The sequence below is a fragment of the Bubalus bubalis genome, chromosome 20 (assembly GCF_019923935.1).
Source record: "Bubalus bubalis isolate 160015118507 breed Murrah chromosome 20, NDDB_SH_1, whole genome shotgun sequence".
In the NCBI taxonomy this organism is placed as follows: Eukaryota; Metazoa; Chordata; class Mammalia; order Artiodactyla; family Bovidae; genus Bubalus; species Bubalus bubalis.
This window is the reverse complement of record NC_059176.1, coordinates 45,772,200-45,789,285: the sequence shown is the minus strand read 5'-3', so window position 1 is coordinate 45,789,285 and position 17,086 is coordinate 45,772,200. Positions and strand designations below refer to the sequence as shown.

Genomic DNA, 17,086 nt, shown 5'->3' with positions numbered 1-17,086 from the left:
GAAAAAAAAGAACACTGGTATTTTAATGTTAAAATCTCTTGATTTTTTTAAAGGTTGACAATTTAAAACCCATAGTTTCAAAACAACAAATCCACCCAGACTGACACTTGGCTGGTCACACTGGAGGCTGACTTTGCAAACAGGACAGCAGTTTGCAACTCTCCTCCAACTCCAAACGTCTTTCTCTGCTGGCACAACCAATGCTTTGATGAAACTTTGACAAGTTAACATAGAACAGTTCTTTAGAAGGCACTGGGTCTTCTCACAGGTAAATATATTCCTGGCATTTGGAGCTCTTGTCTTTCCATTTTGAATGAGTTTCCCAAAAGGGATAGATAGGACAAAACCATCCACTGAAACACCCGTTTCTGCATGTCTTAGGTATTTTTGGTTGTATCAGAAGAATTTCAGATTGTGTCACCTTGGAAATACATTGGCCACTGCATTTCATGTCCTCTGAGTGAAAGACGATGCCCCCGATTTACCCAAGAGAGAGGACACAGAGCCCTGGTCACAGGAAAGAAGAGTTCTTGTGAGGGGACCTCGTGACAGGAGTCCAGACAAGTGCTCATGATGAGACATTACTGAGGAAACAGGAAAGGAAGGTAAGGGAGGGGCCTCTGTCTTCTCTGCTCTGCTTTGCAAGGAGAGCAACAGAAGAGTCGTGGTTTAAGACACGGAGCATTTAACCACGGACCATTCTCACTGAACTCCATCGAGAGGTTTTAAACTGAACACAGCAACCAGAGACTACAAATTCAAAACAATCATTCCCCTATAAACATGAAGTTTGTTTCTTAACTATTAGGGTTGAGGAACAGAACCTTGAGAGAGTAGAATGATTTTTAAGAACTGACTGTCAAGGTGAAAATATTAATGACACATGCCCTGGCTGCCAACCAAACAAACTTGCTCTTTTTCAAATTCAAGATATGCTGGGCCCCTGATGCATGACATTTTATGAAGAGACTCATCCTACCTTGAAGATGAAATCAGCCATCAGAGGTCCTGGAATCTTAAAGGTTTGCCTCTCTGAGCCCTTCTGAAATTCCACTGTTGTGTTTTCTACAACAAAAACTCCAGGGCTGTTAAAGCTGTGCTCTCCTTTGCTTCCTTGAAGTGTTTTTGATTCAATAACTAAAATTTAAAAATAAAGTTTTAATGAAAGTATCTTATAAGCATTTCATTTCAAAAGATATTTTAATTTTAGTACATGTAATTGCATCTGATATCAACACAACATCAGTACATCCACTCAGTTTACAAACACTGATTCAAATTGGTGAAATAAATACATAAGCTTTTTGTGTGTACATGCTAAGTTGCTTTAGTAGTGTCTGACTCTGTGCAGCTCTATGGACTGTAGCCCACCAGGCTCCTCTGTCCATGGGATTCTCCAGGCAAGAATACTGAAGTTGGTTGCCATGCCCTCCTCCAGGGGATCTTTTTAGCTGTCTATAAAAAGGAGCAAACAAGATTGCTAGCTCCAGTAAGGTCTACTCAACTCTTTGGAGTCATAAGGGCAAAAAGAAAACTTCTCTCTATATTTTTTCATGATGTAGTTATTACTTAAAGGTATGTTACTAATTTTCTCACCCCTTCAGATCATAGGCCTGGACTTTACTAAACTACAATAAAATTTGAATTTGCTTTGAGATTTTTATATTTTGAAATAATTATAGATTCACAGGAAGTTGCAAAAGTAGTGAAGAGGTCCTGTATACCTTTCATTCAGTTTTACCCAGTGGAATGGTTACATCTTATCCAATGATAATACAATATAAAAACTAGGAAACAGACATCAGTACAATGTGTGCCTATAGTCCTGTGCTATTTTGTCACACATCACTACAACCAAAACACAGAACTATGATATCAGCACAAAGATCTCTCTCATGTGTCACCTCTTTAGCCACAGTGGCTTTTTTTCAAAATTTATTTACTTTTCCCCCCTGTCACAAGGCATGCAGGATCTTAGTTCCACGACCAGGGACGGAACCCATGCTCCCTGCAGTGGAAACACAGAATCTCAACCACTGGATCAACAAGGACATCCCTCCCATTGGCTTTTAAATGAACTAGTTCTTTCTGATCTCTAAAACAACACTGCTGATGGTTTAACCAAAATAACACTCCTACTTTATTTAAATGATTTCTTTCTTTTCATTTTATAAATGTTCCCATACTTAGTGGAGCTGATTCACCTGCATTTCTGGCTCCAGCTCTACTCCTAACTCACTGCCCTTGGCTTTTTATGGCCTATTTCTAAAATGAGGAGTCAGAGCAGACAATCTCCCAGGTCCTCTTTGAAATCTACACTTGACTCACTGGTACCCTGTGGTTCTTTAACCATCTCGAACAAAGAACACAACAGAACTACAACTCCATTCAATCTAACAAAAAGCAACAAAATGATCTGGTTTTAAGAGGCTGCAACCCACATGCTGCTGTGCTTTGGCAGTTTTGTGTTTTTTTATTTTTTTATCTTTTGCTGATTTCTCTCTGCCACTAGAGCAGCTGCAGGGATTCAAGTGCCCTGGACAGACTGTGTAACAGGCATCAGGAGACATCCCTGATTATCCCTGACAGGCAGGCTGGGAACTTTTCTGGGAAAATTCAAAGACTGGACACAGCCTCCTTGATCTGCAGGAGTCATTAGTGGTCAAAGAATAGTTCTGGCTACTTTCAGGCACACAAAACCCCAACCACTTTGGCCCTGATCTCCATGACTGCAATAGATTTTTGGAAAGTGTGAGATTAAATTCATTTCCTAGTTCCAATGAAGATATAAAACTGAATGCTATAAAGCGAGTTGTCAGTAAAAATGAGATGGGGAAACTAGAGATGGTAAGAGGGCCCTACACTGGATGAATTAGACCTTGAAATTAAAGGAGGAAAAAATCATGAGCATTCAGGTAATATCAAGACATGAAATAAAGTTGGGCAAAATCCATCACTACAAAGAAGAAGGCATACAAAACACCAAGTTTCTAGATGGAGATTGAGCCGGAAGGGACTTGATTAAATTCAAGTAGTGTCCGATGGATTCGGCGGCTGTGTTGGGGCAGTGATTGTTTTACCACTGAGCTGACCTTCTGCATCACAGCTTGCCAAGCTCCATCTGGTTGCAGAGTTATGGCTGCAGCGGTGGCGGGAGGGGGGTGGGGGTCAGAATCTGGAAAGGCGATCTAGGGGGAAGGGAAGACCAACATGACATCTATCTTTTGAACCATTTCTGTTCATTTGGTTTTCATTGTTTTTAATGTTTATTTAATTATCTACTTGGGCTTCCCACGTGGTGCTAGTGGTAAAGAACCCGCTTGCCAATGCAGGAGATAAAAGAGACTTGGGTTTGATCTGATCCTTGGGTTGGGAAGATCCCCTAGAGGAGAGCATGGCAACCCACTCCAGTATTCTTGTCTGGAGAATCTGATGGACAGAGGAGCATAGGGTCACAGAGTTGGACACAACTGAAGTGACTTAGCACACACACATGCAAGTATCTACTGCATTTTCTGCCTCCTTTAATTTTTTTTTTCATGACATTTTGTTGTTCTTTTGTTTTCATTTATTTTTAGGCCATGCCATACAGCATATGGGACCTTAGTTCCCCAACCAGGGACTGAACCCATGGTCCCTGCATTGGTAATGCTGTCTTAACCACCAGACCACCAGGGAAGTCCCTGAGGTTTTGGTTTTTGATTCTGAGTCCATTCTATTAACTTCAATGGTGTCCAAGATCTTTAGTGATGAAGATGTGAGAATACAAGGTGCAAAACCAGTTTTAAAGTGCATATGAATTACCCAAACTACTCCTCTCCTCCACTTCTCATAAAATATCTTTATTCCAATTATTTCAAAAGGTTTCCCACTCTCTGGGTCACAAACCCTGGCTGCATACACAGGAGGTCAAAAGCAGGTGCCCTGACATCAACTGCGTGACTTGATTCAGAAATGAGTGGTCAATAAAGCTAAGGGAAGCACTCTGATGAAGCCACCTTTTGACGGTTTGTGGATCCCAACACTGCTGACACTTCGGATTAACAAGGCCACTGTGATGAATTCAGAGTGAAGCAGAGGCCAGTGTTGTTCTTCAGGAGTCATCATTTTTATGGGGGATAAACTTGCTTCTACTTAGTGCCTATGCCTCTTAAAAGTAATTGGCAGAAAAGGGGTTTTTGACAATGTGTTGATTCATGGATATGTTTTTTAAGTTGTTATTTTTTAATTAATTATTTGTTTATTTAAATTGGAGGATAATTACAATATTGTGATGGTTTTTGCCATATATCAACATGAATCAGCCGTAAGTAAATATGTGTCCCCCATCCTGAATCACCGCCTCCCACCTCCTCCCCACCCCATCCCTCCAGGCTGTCCCAGAGTGCCCTGGGTTCCCTGCCTCATGTATCAAATACACATTTGCCATCCATTCTACATGTGGTGCTGTACAGGTTTCAGTGCTATTTTTTCAAGTTAAGGTCCAACACCCGGTGAATGTGCTGCAGGCTTACACTGTGATGTGCAATCCACAGCTCATGAGAACTGCACTCACAGCCCTTCAATCCTCAGAGCTCTCAAGGACCCTCTGTGTTCCTATAGTAGGACAGCTAGTGCTGGGTAAAGACCCCAGGAAATGTATAAACGCTCCCACACTGCGAAAAGCAGAGGATAACAGCCTCTTTTCTTGCTGTCACTGCTGCCTCCTTTCTCCTCTTCAGGCTTAAATGACTGGGGTTGCAGACAAGAGTCAAGGAAGAGATGCTATGCATAGTCAAATAGATGAATGAGAAATATCCTATGATATCGCTTACATGAAATCTTAAAGAAAGATACAAACAAGCTTTGGCATTTGTTATCTGGCTTAACAAAGACATATATTGGAAATCCCCTTATCCTCTGCTGCTTAATCTGAAGAATGAAGTTAGTGTTGTTGTAAGAATAAATAAAATTACATACCAGGAAGAAAAAAAAGAGGATCAGAAACCAAGATGCTCTTTTATCCCCAAATCTTCACAACTCAAGTCTATAATAGTACCTTTACATATTTTGATCCATATTAGTTATTTTTAAAAGAAATGACTAGAAAGATGATGAATGCTCCTAACTGCTTCTAGCTGAAAGTCCTGCCCTGAGAAGTATAAGTCCAGGCTTCTTTCGAAAGAGACAGGGTCATGCTAATTATCCCAAGAGGTCTCAAATTCTAAGAAGACCACAAAGTATTGTTAGGTAAACATGTAATGAGCATTTAGCATGGCTGCCTTGGTTATAAATACATCAAACTTATGCTTCGAGTTGTGTTTTATAGTGTATGCACACTTTACTCAGCATCCATTTCCTTTGATGAGTCATTATGCTCATGCTTATATTTATACATCTCTATACAGTGAGTCCCCTAAATATAAACCTTCAAGTTGCAAACTTTCAGAGATCAGAATGTGTGTTCACATGTCCAATCAATAAGTTAGTTCACATGTCTGGCGTACATCGTCACATGTGTGCATCCTCTACAAGTGATCATGCTGTGTGCAAGTAGAGCAGTACAGTATCTTTATTTCAAGCCCAGGATGTCCAGAAGCAAGCATAAAATAGCAGTGATGTAGCTGGTGCAGTGTAGTCAATTGTGTTAGTTAGGTACCTAGGGTAACTTTGTTGGACTTACAAAACACTCTTAGGATGGACCTTGTTTGTATGTAAGGAACTTACTGTATATGGTCATCAGACAGCATTTAGAGGACCAAAAAAAAAAAAAACACCAATTTTTATAATCAATAATGGAGGTTTTCAGTTTATGGCATCTTGCCTTCTCCAGTTTATTGCCAGTCAACATATTTCATGTTGAAGTTTTGCTTCAATAAAATCCCTTTTGCAATAACCCTCTTATTATTTCCATTTTTGAAATTTTAGGGAAATCTGGAGCTGTGTGCTTGATATAATACTGAGGCCAAGCTTGCAAAAGGACTGGAAATTCAGGCTCTAATCACCTTGAGGCAATATGCAAGATGGATATTCTGTAATTAAATTCCACAAGAAAGAGACTAACATTATGTTACTGAGTGTCCTCAGTTTTTAATGATGTAGCCTTTTGGAGGGTGGCACTTAATACAGATCTTAAAAAGAATGATTTATTACTGCAAAGTCAGCTTAATTTCAGGACTATATCTTTGGATTAAAATTAAGAAAACACTTGTACAAATCAAGAAAATAAAGCCACATCTATATTAAGATGTTAAGAAATGCTAACTAATTTCTTTGTAAATGAAGCCAGTTCATTCTCTTCACTGGCAGAGAAAGGCAACTTTCACACTTCTGAGCCAGTTTTGAGAATATTCAGACAGAAATACTCCAAGCAAGAGATCTTATCACCTTTGGAGAAATGGGAATATTTTTGAGCTCTGTTCTTGGGACAGTGCCAGTCTTGAGTATTAAAGTTATATTTAATATGCCAGAACAGGTATGTATGTAAATGAGTATTTTACCTCAAAGTATTCATCTTTACTAAACCTGTTTACTGCCTACTTATTCTGCTTTTTGAGCTTATTAAGCTCTCTTTAGAGATTAATTTTAAAGAACTGTCTTTAGTATCATGAGAAAATCAGGCCCAGGCTTTGCATATTTTTATTTTCTAAAATATCTTATTGATATGCTGTAAAATTCACAAGCCATAAAATTCACTCATTTAAAATATAGTTTTGCGGTTTCAGCATACTCACAGAATTGTGAAACCATCACCACAATCTAAGTTTAGGACATTTTTGTCACCACTTCTCCAAAGAAACCCCATATCCATTAACAGTCCCCAGACCTGCCACCAACCCAACTCACTCTCGCCCGACGCAAGTGCCAATCAACTTTCTGTCTCCTTAGATTTGCTTACACTGGACACTTTATATAAAGACAATCATATAGTAATAATATGTGGCCTTTTTGTGACTGACTTCTTTCACTTAGCATAATGTTTTCAAATATCGTATCTATTGTAGCAGGCTTCCCGTGGCATTAGTTGTAAAGAACTTGCCTGCCAATGCAGGAGATATAAGGGACTTGGGTTCCATTTTTAAGTAGGAAAGTTCCCCTGGAGTAGGAAATGGTAGCCCACTCCAGTATTCTTGCCTGGAGAATCCCATGCACAGAGGAGCCTGGTAGGCTACAGTCCACAGGGTCACAAAGACTTGGACATGACTGAGCACAGAGACATCTATTGTAGCACATGTCAGGGACTTCATTCTTTGTTATAGTCAAATAATATTCTACATATGCCACATTTTATTAGCCCATTCATCTGTTAATGGATATTTGGGCTGTTTTCACATCTTGGCTATTAGGAATTATACTGCTATGAATATCCAAGCCAGGCTTCAGCAATACGTGAACCGTGAACTTCCAGATGTTCAAGCTGGTTTTAGAAAAGGCAGAGGAACCAGAGATCAAATTGCCAACATCTGCCGGATCATCAAAAAAGCAAGAGAGTTCCAGAAAAACATCTATTTCTGCTTTATTGACTATGCCAAAGCCTTTGACTGTATGGATCACAATAAACTGTGGAAAATTCTGGAAGAGATGGGAATACCAGACCATCTGACCTGCCTCTTGAGAAACCTATATACAGGTCAGGAAGCAACAGTTAGAACTGGACATGGAACAACAGACTGGTTCCAAATAGGAAAAGGAGTATGTCAAGGCTGTATATTGTCACCCTGTTTATTTAACTTATATGCAGAGTACATCATGAGAAATGCTGGTCTGGAAGAAGCACAAGCTGGAATCAAGATTGCCGGGAGAAATATCAATCACCTCAGATATGCAGATGACACCACCCTTACGGCAGAAAGTGAAGAGGAACTCAAAAGCCTCTTGATGAAAGTGAAAGAGGAGAGTGAAAAAATTGGCTTAAAGCTCAACATTCAGAAAACTAAGATCATGGCATCCAGTCCCATCACTTCATGGGAAATAGATGGGGAAACAGTGGAAACAGTGTCAGACTTTATTTTTCTGGGCTCCAAAATCACTGCAGACGGTGACTGCAGCCATGAAATTAAAAGACGCTTACTCCTGGGAAGGAAAGTTATGACCAACCTAGATAGCATATTCAAAAGCAGAGACATTACTTTGCCAACAAAGGTCTGTCTAGTCAAGGCTATGGTTTTTCCTGTGGTCATGTATGGATGTGAGAGTTGGACTGTGAAGAAGGCTGAGCACCCAAGAATTGATGGTTTTGAACTGTGGTGTTGGAGAAGACTCTTGAGAGTCCCTTGGACTGCAAGGAGATCCAACCAGTCCATTCTGAAGGAGATCAGCCCTGGGATTTCTTTGGAAGGAATGATGCTAAAGCTGAAACTCCAGTACTTTGGCCACCTCATGACTCATTGGAAAAGACTCTGATGCTGGGAGGGATTGGGGGCAGGAGGAGAAGGGGACGACAAAGGATGAGATGGCTGGATGGCATCACCGACTCTATGGACATGAATTTGGGTAAACTCCGGGAGTTGGTGATGGACAGGGAGGCCTAGCGTGCTGTGATCCATGGAGTCGCAAAGAGTCGGACACGACTGAGTGACTGAACTGAACTGAATATTTAGTACTTCATAGTTTTGAACCAGAATGTTATTTTACAATGTGATCATTCAAATCATTCACAGAATTTGGATCTAAATGATTTTCCCCTGTTTTCAAACATCAAGTTGGCATTTACAAGGATGAAGATTTATTCTCATTGAGTTGTGGGCTGGGACTCCCCTGGTGGCCCAGTGGCTAAGACTCTGTGCTCCCAATGCAGGGGCCCATGTTCCATCCCTGGTCAGAGAACTAGATCCCACATGCCACAATTAAAGATCCTATGTGCCACAACTAAGACCTGCTGCTGCTGCTAAGTCGCTTCAGTCGTGTCCGACTCTGTGCGACCCCATAGACGGCAGCCCACCAGGCTCCTCTGTCCATGGGATTCTCCAGGCAAGAACACTGGAGTGGGTTGCCATTTCCTCCTCCAATGCATGAAAGTGAAAAGTCAAAGTGAAGTCGCTCAGTCGTGTCCGACTCTTAGCGACCCCATGGACTGCAGCCTACCAGGCTCCTCCGTCCATGGGATTTTCCAGGCAAGAGTACTGGAGTGGGGTGCCATTGCCTTCTCCACAACTAAGACCTAGCACAGCCAAATAAACTTTAAAAAAGAAAGAGCTCTGGTGGGCTTTAAGCCATTTTAAGAAGAAGTCTTAAAAAATGTTTTGATGCATCATTCTAGAGAAAGCCTTGAGTGAACTGACCATTATATGGTTGTAAACATTTTAATATTTTAAATAGATTAGTCACACTTTTTTAGTCATAATTCATACAATAAAGTAGGGTTAAAAAAAGACTTTCCAATAATGGCTCACTCTCACTGTCCTAAACATATTCTCTTCCTTCCCTATTTAGGCCATAATGTACTATGGAATTTCATTTTTTTTTTTTTTTAAGATTTTTAATCTATATCCTTGGTGACAAACACATTTTGATATAAACATTCCTCAAAGGACATTGCTGGTTAGAACATCAGTACTGAATCTAAAGTATACAAACATATACACACACATGCACATACACACTTGAAAGCTACAGAAAATGTACAACGCTGTGGCCCTGAGAAATTCTTACAACTTGAAAATCTAAGATGGTGGCTCAGGAGAAACAAAAGGGCAAACTATGCAGCATTTTAATCCCATGGACCTTGATTTGTGTGGTTTTAAAATAGCTATATTTATAAGTACTTAGTGTTTTGTACTTTTTACAGAAAGATAGAGCTGAACACAGTGAGCTTCTTCAAGGCCAGGGACCCAGTCTTGGCAGAGACTCAACTTCCCCAGAAAATGACTAAGAAAGTCCTTCGCATGGCCACAGGAAACCCTGGGAAGGAACTATACAAACTTCGGTATTCCCAGTTTCTTTGGGTCCTAAGAGACCAGAAAGGCCTTCCCTCGTAGCTCAATTGGTAAATCATCTGCCTGCAATGCAGGAGACACAGGTTTGATTCCTGGGTTGGGAAGATCCCCTGGAGAAGGAAATGGCAACCCACTCCAGTATTCCTGCCTGGAGAATCCCATGGACAGAGGAGCCTGGTGGGCTACAGTCCATGGAGTTGCAAGAGTTGGACATAACTTAACAACTAAACCACCACCGAGAGACCAGAAAAGCTAAGACAGAGGAGATGCCATGTGACTTTGATCAAAGAAACATAAATCCCAACCCTTTACTGTTTCAAACTCTTAGGATTCTGGGAAACCAGTGTTTACTTTCAGTGCCCCCTAGATCTAGGCTGTGATGTGCTGTCCACAGAGCTTGTACTTGTCAGCTGTATTCACTGATGCAGCTCTGCGTTTTAAATTTTGTTTTGCTATTTTTTAATTCCAAACTGTTGAGATCTCCAGAAGACTCCTGAATCTAAGTTTACTCTACACATAAAAAATAGTTCATTTCACATATAACTTGATTTCCTCTCCTGTGAGGGGATTAATCCCAAACTGGTATACTTCCCACTAGGACATGAGAACCAAAAAAATCAGGGTCATAGATCATTCCCTAGACATATAGACTATTTCAGTGGGCGTGCTCAGTTGTGTCTGACTCTTTTGCGACCCCGTGGACTGTAGCCCACCAGGCTCCTCTGTCCATGGGATTTCTCTGGCAAGAATACTAGAGTGGATTGCCATTCCCTTCTCCAGAGGATATTCCTGACCCAAGGATCAAACCCACATCTCCTGAGGCTCCTGCATTGGCAGGCAGATTCTTTACCACTGATCCACCTGGGAAGACCTAGACTATTTCAAGGTGATAAGCAAAACCATTAAGATGTTGACCTCTTCATTAATACAAAGAAGTGTGTATATATATACACATACATACATTTTCTTTACTAAATAAGCTTTCAGAAAAGAAGAAAAATGTTAAGATTAAATCTTGCTTACAGAGATGTGCAGGTCCTTTCACTGTAATTCTCACGCTTCGGCTTCCCAGAGGAACAGCAATTACATTTTCTTCCCCTAGGAAAGAACACAAGACAAATGTAATAAAACTTCTACACTAAAGGCCCATTGAAATAAGCAACTCAATCAAAACTAAGGGCATGTATAAAGTGTTCTTAATTGTATTTCATTTCCATCTTCAGTCAGGAAATCTTCAGAAAACGGCTATTGTGTCTAAGGCATATTAATATATGCACATAATTTCATTTAAATATTGGGTTGGCCAAAACATTCGCTTTTTCTGTAAGATGGCTCTAGTAGTGCTTAGTTGTCTTTAACTTCATTAGAAACAATTTCTTTAGACTGTATTAAGACAGCTGTCATTTAAAAAAATAACTTACAAAACTGGTGAATTTTTGTGTAGCCATGTTAATAATAAAGATGGAAGAAAAAAAGCAATATTTTCAGCATCAGATCAGATCAGTCACTCAGTCGTGTCCGACTCTTTGCAACCCCATGAATCGCAGCACTCCAGGCCTCCCTGTCCATCACCAACTCCCGGAGTTCACTGAGACTCACGTCCATCGAGTCAGTGATGCCATCCAGCCATCTCATCCTCTATCGTCCCCTTCTCCTCCTGCTCCCAATCCCTCCCAGCATCAGAGTCTTTTCCAATGAATCAACTCTTCGCATGAGGTGGCCAAAGTACTGGAGTTTCAGCTTTAGCATCATTCCTTCCAAAGAAATCCCAGGGCTGATCTCCTTCAGAATGGACTGGTTGGATCTCCTTGCAGTCCAAGGGACTCTCAAGAGTCTTCTCCAACACCACAGTTCAAAAGCATCAATTCTTGGGTGCTCAGCCTTCTTCACAGTCCAACTCTCACATCCATACATGACCACAGGAAAAACCATGGCCTTGACTAGACGAATCTCTGTTGGCAAAGTAATGTCTCTGCTTTTGAATATGCTATCTAGGTTGGTCATAACTTTCCTTCCAAGGAGTAAGTGTCTTTTAATTTCATGGCTGCAGTCACCATCTGTAGTGATTTTGGAGCCCAGAAAAATAAAGTCTGACACTGTTTCCACTGTTTCCCCATCTATTTCCCATGAAGTGGTGGGACCGGATGCCATGATCTTAGTTTTCTGAATGTTGAGCTTTAAGCCAACTTTTTCACTCTCCTCTTTCACTTTCATCAAGAGGCTTTTGAGTTCCTCTTCACTTTCTGCCGTAAGGGTGGTGTCATCTGCATATCTGAGGTTATTGATATTTCTCCCGGCAATCTTGATTCCAGCTTGTGTTTCTTCCAGTTCAGCGTTTCTCATGATGTACTCTGCATTTCAGCATATCATGCTTTATATATTTTATTATTTCAAGAAAGATAAAAACACAACTGAGAAGCAAAAAAAAGATTTGTACAGCGTATGGAGAAGGTGCTGTGATTAATTGAATGTGTCAAGAGTGGTTTGTGAAGTTTCATGCTCAAATTTCTAGCTGGACAATGTTCCATGATCTAGTAGATCAGTTAAAGTTGATAGCAATCAAATAGAGTTATTGAGAACAATCTACGTTATACCACGAAGAGATAACCAACATGCCCAAATATCCAAATCAAGTGCTGAAAATCATTTGCACCAGCTTAGTTATGTTAATCATTTTGATGTTTGGGTTTCACATAAGTTAAGCAGAAATAATCTTCTTGACTCTGCATGTGATTCTCTTCTTAAATGTAACAAAAAGTCCCATTTTTAAAAACAAATTGTGACAGGCAATAAACAAGGGATGCTGTACAATAACGTGGAACAGAAGAGATCATGGGGCAAGGGAAAAGAACCCATCAACACCACCAAAGGCCAATCTTCATCCAAAGAAGTTGATATTGGGTGATATGGTGGAATGGGAAGGGAGTCCTCTATAATGAGCTTCTTTCAAAAAAACAAATGATTAATTCCAACAAGTAATGCTCCCATTAGACCAACTGAAGACAACACTCGATGAAAAGTGTCCTGAATTAGTCAACAGAAAACCCATAATCTTCCATCAGGATAATGTAAGAGCGCATGTTTCTTTGATGACTAAGGCAAAAACTGTTACATCTTGGCTGGGAAGTTCTGACTCATCTGCCATATTCACCAGACACTGCTGCTTCGGATGTCCCTTCAATTTGGTCCTTATGATATTAGCTTCAAGGAAAAATTTTCAATTCCCTAGAAGACTGTAAAAAGCACCTAGACCAGTTCTCTGCCCAAAGATTAAAAGTTTTGAGAATATGGTATTATGAAGTTGCCTGAAAAATGGAAGAAAGTAGTGGAACAAAATGGTGAATACATTATTCAATAAACTTCCTGGTGAAAATGAGAAATGTTTCTTTTACTTTAAAAAAAACTGAAGGAATTCTTTGACCAATCTATTTTTTTTAAATATTAAAGAAAAATTTAAATAAATGTACTGATCAACTTGAGTGAGGCCACAAACTAGGGCCCTAAGGTCATACTCATTCATTTGAGGTTGCTTGTGCCCTACAAAGGCAGAGGTGAGTAACTGTAACAAAGACAATATGGCTCACAAAGACTAATATACTTACTACATGGTTCTCTGCCAAAAAGTTTTGACAATACCTGGCCAAGAGAATTATTTAATGGAAATCAGGGGCCCCTGGCCCCTGAAAAAAAAAAAACAGAATTTTTTTTCATGCTGTTACACATTCTGAAATTAATTTTCATGACCACATAATAATCCAGGGGTATATGAACTTCTATCCCCCAGTCTCCTATTTGATCATCAAATCTATGACTAAATGATATTAGTACATCATCAACAATACGAATTACTTCAAGCAGATGTTGTGTTTTGTTTGTTTAACTTACAGAGAAGAGTTTTTGATAGCCTCTGGGTGAAGTTGTTGAATCAAAGGATGTCACTATGTTTATTGACTTGTTTATAAGTTTTATCAAATAAAAATACTTATTTACTATTAAAATTAGAAAATTCAAAAAGCATTCCAGACAAAATAAAGCTATTTCCAATCCAACTGCCCAGAGATCACTTCTAGCACTGTGATAAATATCCTTTCTGATTTTATATTTGTTTGTTTTTGACACACATACATGTAAAAAAATGAACACTATTTAAATGCTCACTATTTTGGGAGAAGTTAGATAAACAGTGACACGTCCAGGCTAAGGATCTTTCCAACCCAGGGATTGAGCCTGTGTCTTTTGCATCTCCTGCATTGACAGGTGCATTCTTTACCATTAGCATCACCTAGGAAGCCCTGAAGGAATGCTCTACAACTGATAAAAGTAACAATAGGAGGCCGCATTACGTGATGTGGAAAGACTGCTAACATATATACTGATTGATGAAAAAAGCAAGTTAATATATGTTTTTATCCAGTGTTAGATAAGTACAATCCTTTGTTTTCCTGGTAGTTGGATCACTTGTGAATGTATCCTCAAGCAGCAAATTGCTTAATTTTGCTTGTTTGGGACCTTGGTTAAAATAGAAAGAAACTACATACGTATGTCTATATTCTTATGTAATTTGCTTTTCTTTGAACAATGCTGTTTATTTGAAATCAAGTCATGTTGATGAGCCTAACTGTCCTTCATTCACTTTCACAACTGTACACAACATAATAGTTAAATTAAACATCTTTGAATCTCCTTTTCCAGGAAAAAAAAAAAGAAAAGAAAAAAGCATGTATACCTGTGGCAGATTCATTTTGATATTTGGCAAAACTAATACAATTATGTAAAGTTTAAAAATAAAATAAAATTAAAAAAAAAGAAATTCTATTTAACTTCCTTAAAAAAAAAAAAAGAAAAAAGCAAGTTAAAAAATAATTACATGGCCAACTATTTCTTGAATATAATGTCAAAACCATAGGTAACAGAAGAAAAACATAAACTGGACTCCATCAAATTTAAACTTTTCCACGTCAAAGGGTACTATCAATAGAGTGAAAAGGCAAGGCATGCAGTGGGAGAAAATATCCGTAAATCATGTACCAAATAAGGGGTTAATATTCAGAACAGATACAGAGTTTCTACAACCCAACAACGATGACAACAAAAATCACCCCAATTCAAAAAGTGGGCAAAGGACTTGAATAGACATTTTTCCAAAAAGGATATGAAAATGTCAATAAGCACAAAGAAACAGGCTCAACATCACTAATCATTAGGAAAATGCAAATCAAACCCACAAAGAGATATCACTTCACACTCACTGCTGCTGCTGTCGCTTCAGTTGTGTCCGACTCTGCACAGACAGCAGCCCACCAGGCTCCCCCATCCCTGGGATTCTCCAGGCGAGAACACTGGAGTGGATTGCCATTTCCTTCTCCAATGCATGAAAGTGAAAAGTGAAAGTGAAGTCACTCAGTCTTGTTTGACTCTTTGTGACCCCATGGACTGCAGCCTACCAAGCTCCTTCATCTGCAGTGGGGTGCCATTGCCTTCTCTGTCACACTCACTAGGATGGCCATTATTAAAACAAACAAACAAAATAACAAGTGTTGGTCAGGATGTGAAGATATTAGAACCCTTGTGAACAGCTGATGGAAATATAAAATAATTTTTCAATCACTATGGAAAACAGTTAGTCAAAACATTAAATATAGAGTTACAACATGATTCAGCAATTCCACTTCTGGGTATACCCCAAAGAACTGAAATCAGGGACTCATACAGATATTTGCACATGCACATTCACAGCAGCATTATTTCAGCCAAAGATGAAATCAACCTAAGTGTCCATTCACTGATGAGTGGAAAGCTATCACATGGTAAATATATACAATGGGATATTTTTCAGCCTTAAAAAGTAAGGCAATTCTAGGACTTCTCTGGTGGTCCAGTAGTTAAGAATCTGCCTTACAATGCAGGGGACGCAGATTCAGTCCCTGGTGGGTGAACTAAGATCCCACATGCCTCAAGTCAACTAAGTTAGCACACTGCAACTACTGAGTCCATGTGCTCTAGGGCTGGTGCGCTACAACAAGAGAAACCCACATACTACATACTGCAACTAGAGAAAGCCCGCATGCTGCAACAAAGGTCTGGGGTGGCCAAAATGAAAAAAACAATTTTAAGTATTTTTTTTAAAAAGTAAGACAATTCTGACACATGCTATGACACATAGATGAACCACAAAGATACTATGCTAAGTGAAATACGCCAGTCACAAAAGGATATGTATGATTCCATTTATATGAGGTATGTTAAGTTCATAGAGACAGAAAGTAGGATGGCTTTTGGCAGGGGATGGGGTAAGACATATTATCACAATCTATCTCTAGAACTTTTCTCATTTTGCAAAACTGAAAGTCTGAGCCCACTAAATAATAACTCTCCATTCTCTTTCATCAAACCATTGACAGTGGTTTCCTCCCAGGAAAGAAAAGAATCTGGGAGTGCCTGAATGGAAACATAGTTCCATATTTTTTGTTTTCTATAATAAAAATGCACCAATGAGTTACTTCTAAAATACAATTTTTTAAAAAGCTAAAAATATTATTTACAGAGGAAAAAAGAAAATAAAGGACCAGGGCCAAAATGTTTTGCTGGATGAGTTTTGCAAAACCTTAAGCAAACAAGCAGGTTGCAGATAATAGGAAACTGAAAGCTTCCCAGTTGGTGAATACCAGCTAAAATAACTGATACCCAAACCAAACACAGAGATCACATAAATAAATATGTAAACTAAAACTTAATTATCACTATGGATGTAAAAATAATAAATACAACAAGGCAAATTTCAGAACTCTATCCTAAGGATCACACATTATGACTAAATACAGTATATTATAAAAATGAATGATTGATTCAACATCAGAAAAAGTACTAATATAATTGGTTATATTAACAAATCAAGTGAGTTAAATATTATGAATATTTTAATGAATATAAAAAGGTATCTGACAAAATTCAGCATGCATTACAATAAGATTCCTTTTAAAACCAAGGACAGAAAGAAACACCCTCAGTTTAATAAAGAATCAGAAGCCATGAGCAGATTTAATGGTGAAATATTAGAATTATTTCCACCATGGTTAGGAACACAACAAAAATTATCATCATTTTCCCCCTACACTCTTATCTTTGTCAGTGTAAGTAGAAAATAAATTAGAGGGATATATATTGGAAATAAA

At 39.0% G+C, this 17,086-nt stretch overlaps 1 protein-coding gene across 12 annotated transcripts in view; it reads right to left on the bottom strand.

Annotated features, from left to right (window-relative positions):
* The window catches only part of ADAMTSL3 (ADAMTS like 3), a 379,251-nt gene that overhangs the window by 173,902 nt on the left and 188,263 nt on the right, over positions 1-17,086 (bottom strand). For all 12 annotated transcript variants that reach the window (XM_045163811.1, XM_045163808.1, XM_045163813.1 and 9 more), the window contains 2 exons: positions 10,938-11,012; positions 980-1,137 (listed from right to left, as the gene is read on the bottom strand). In XM_045163811.1, coding sequence (XP_045019746.1) covers positions 980-1,137; positions 10,938-11,012 — 233 coding nt within the window. The remainder of the gene's footprint in view (positions 1-979; positions 1,138-10,937; positions 11,013-17,086) is intronic.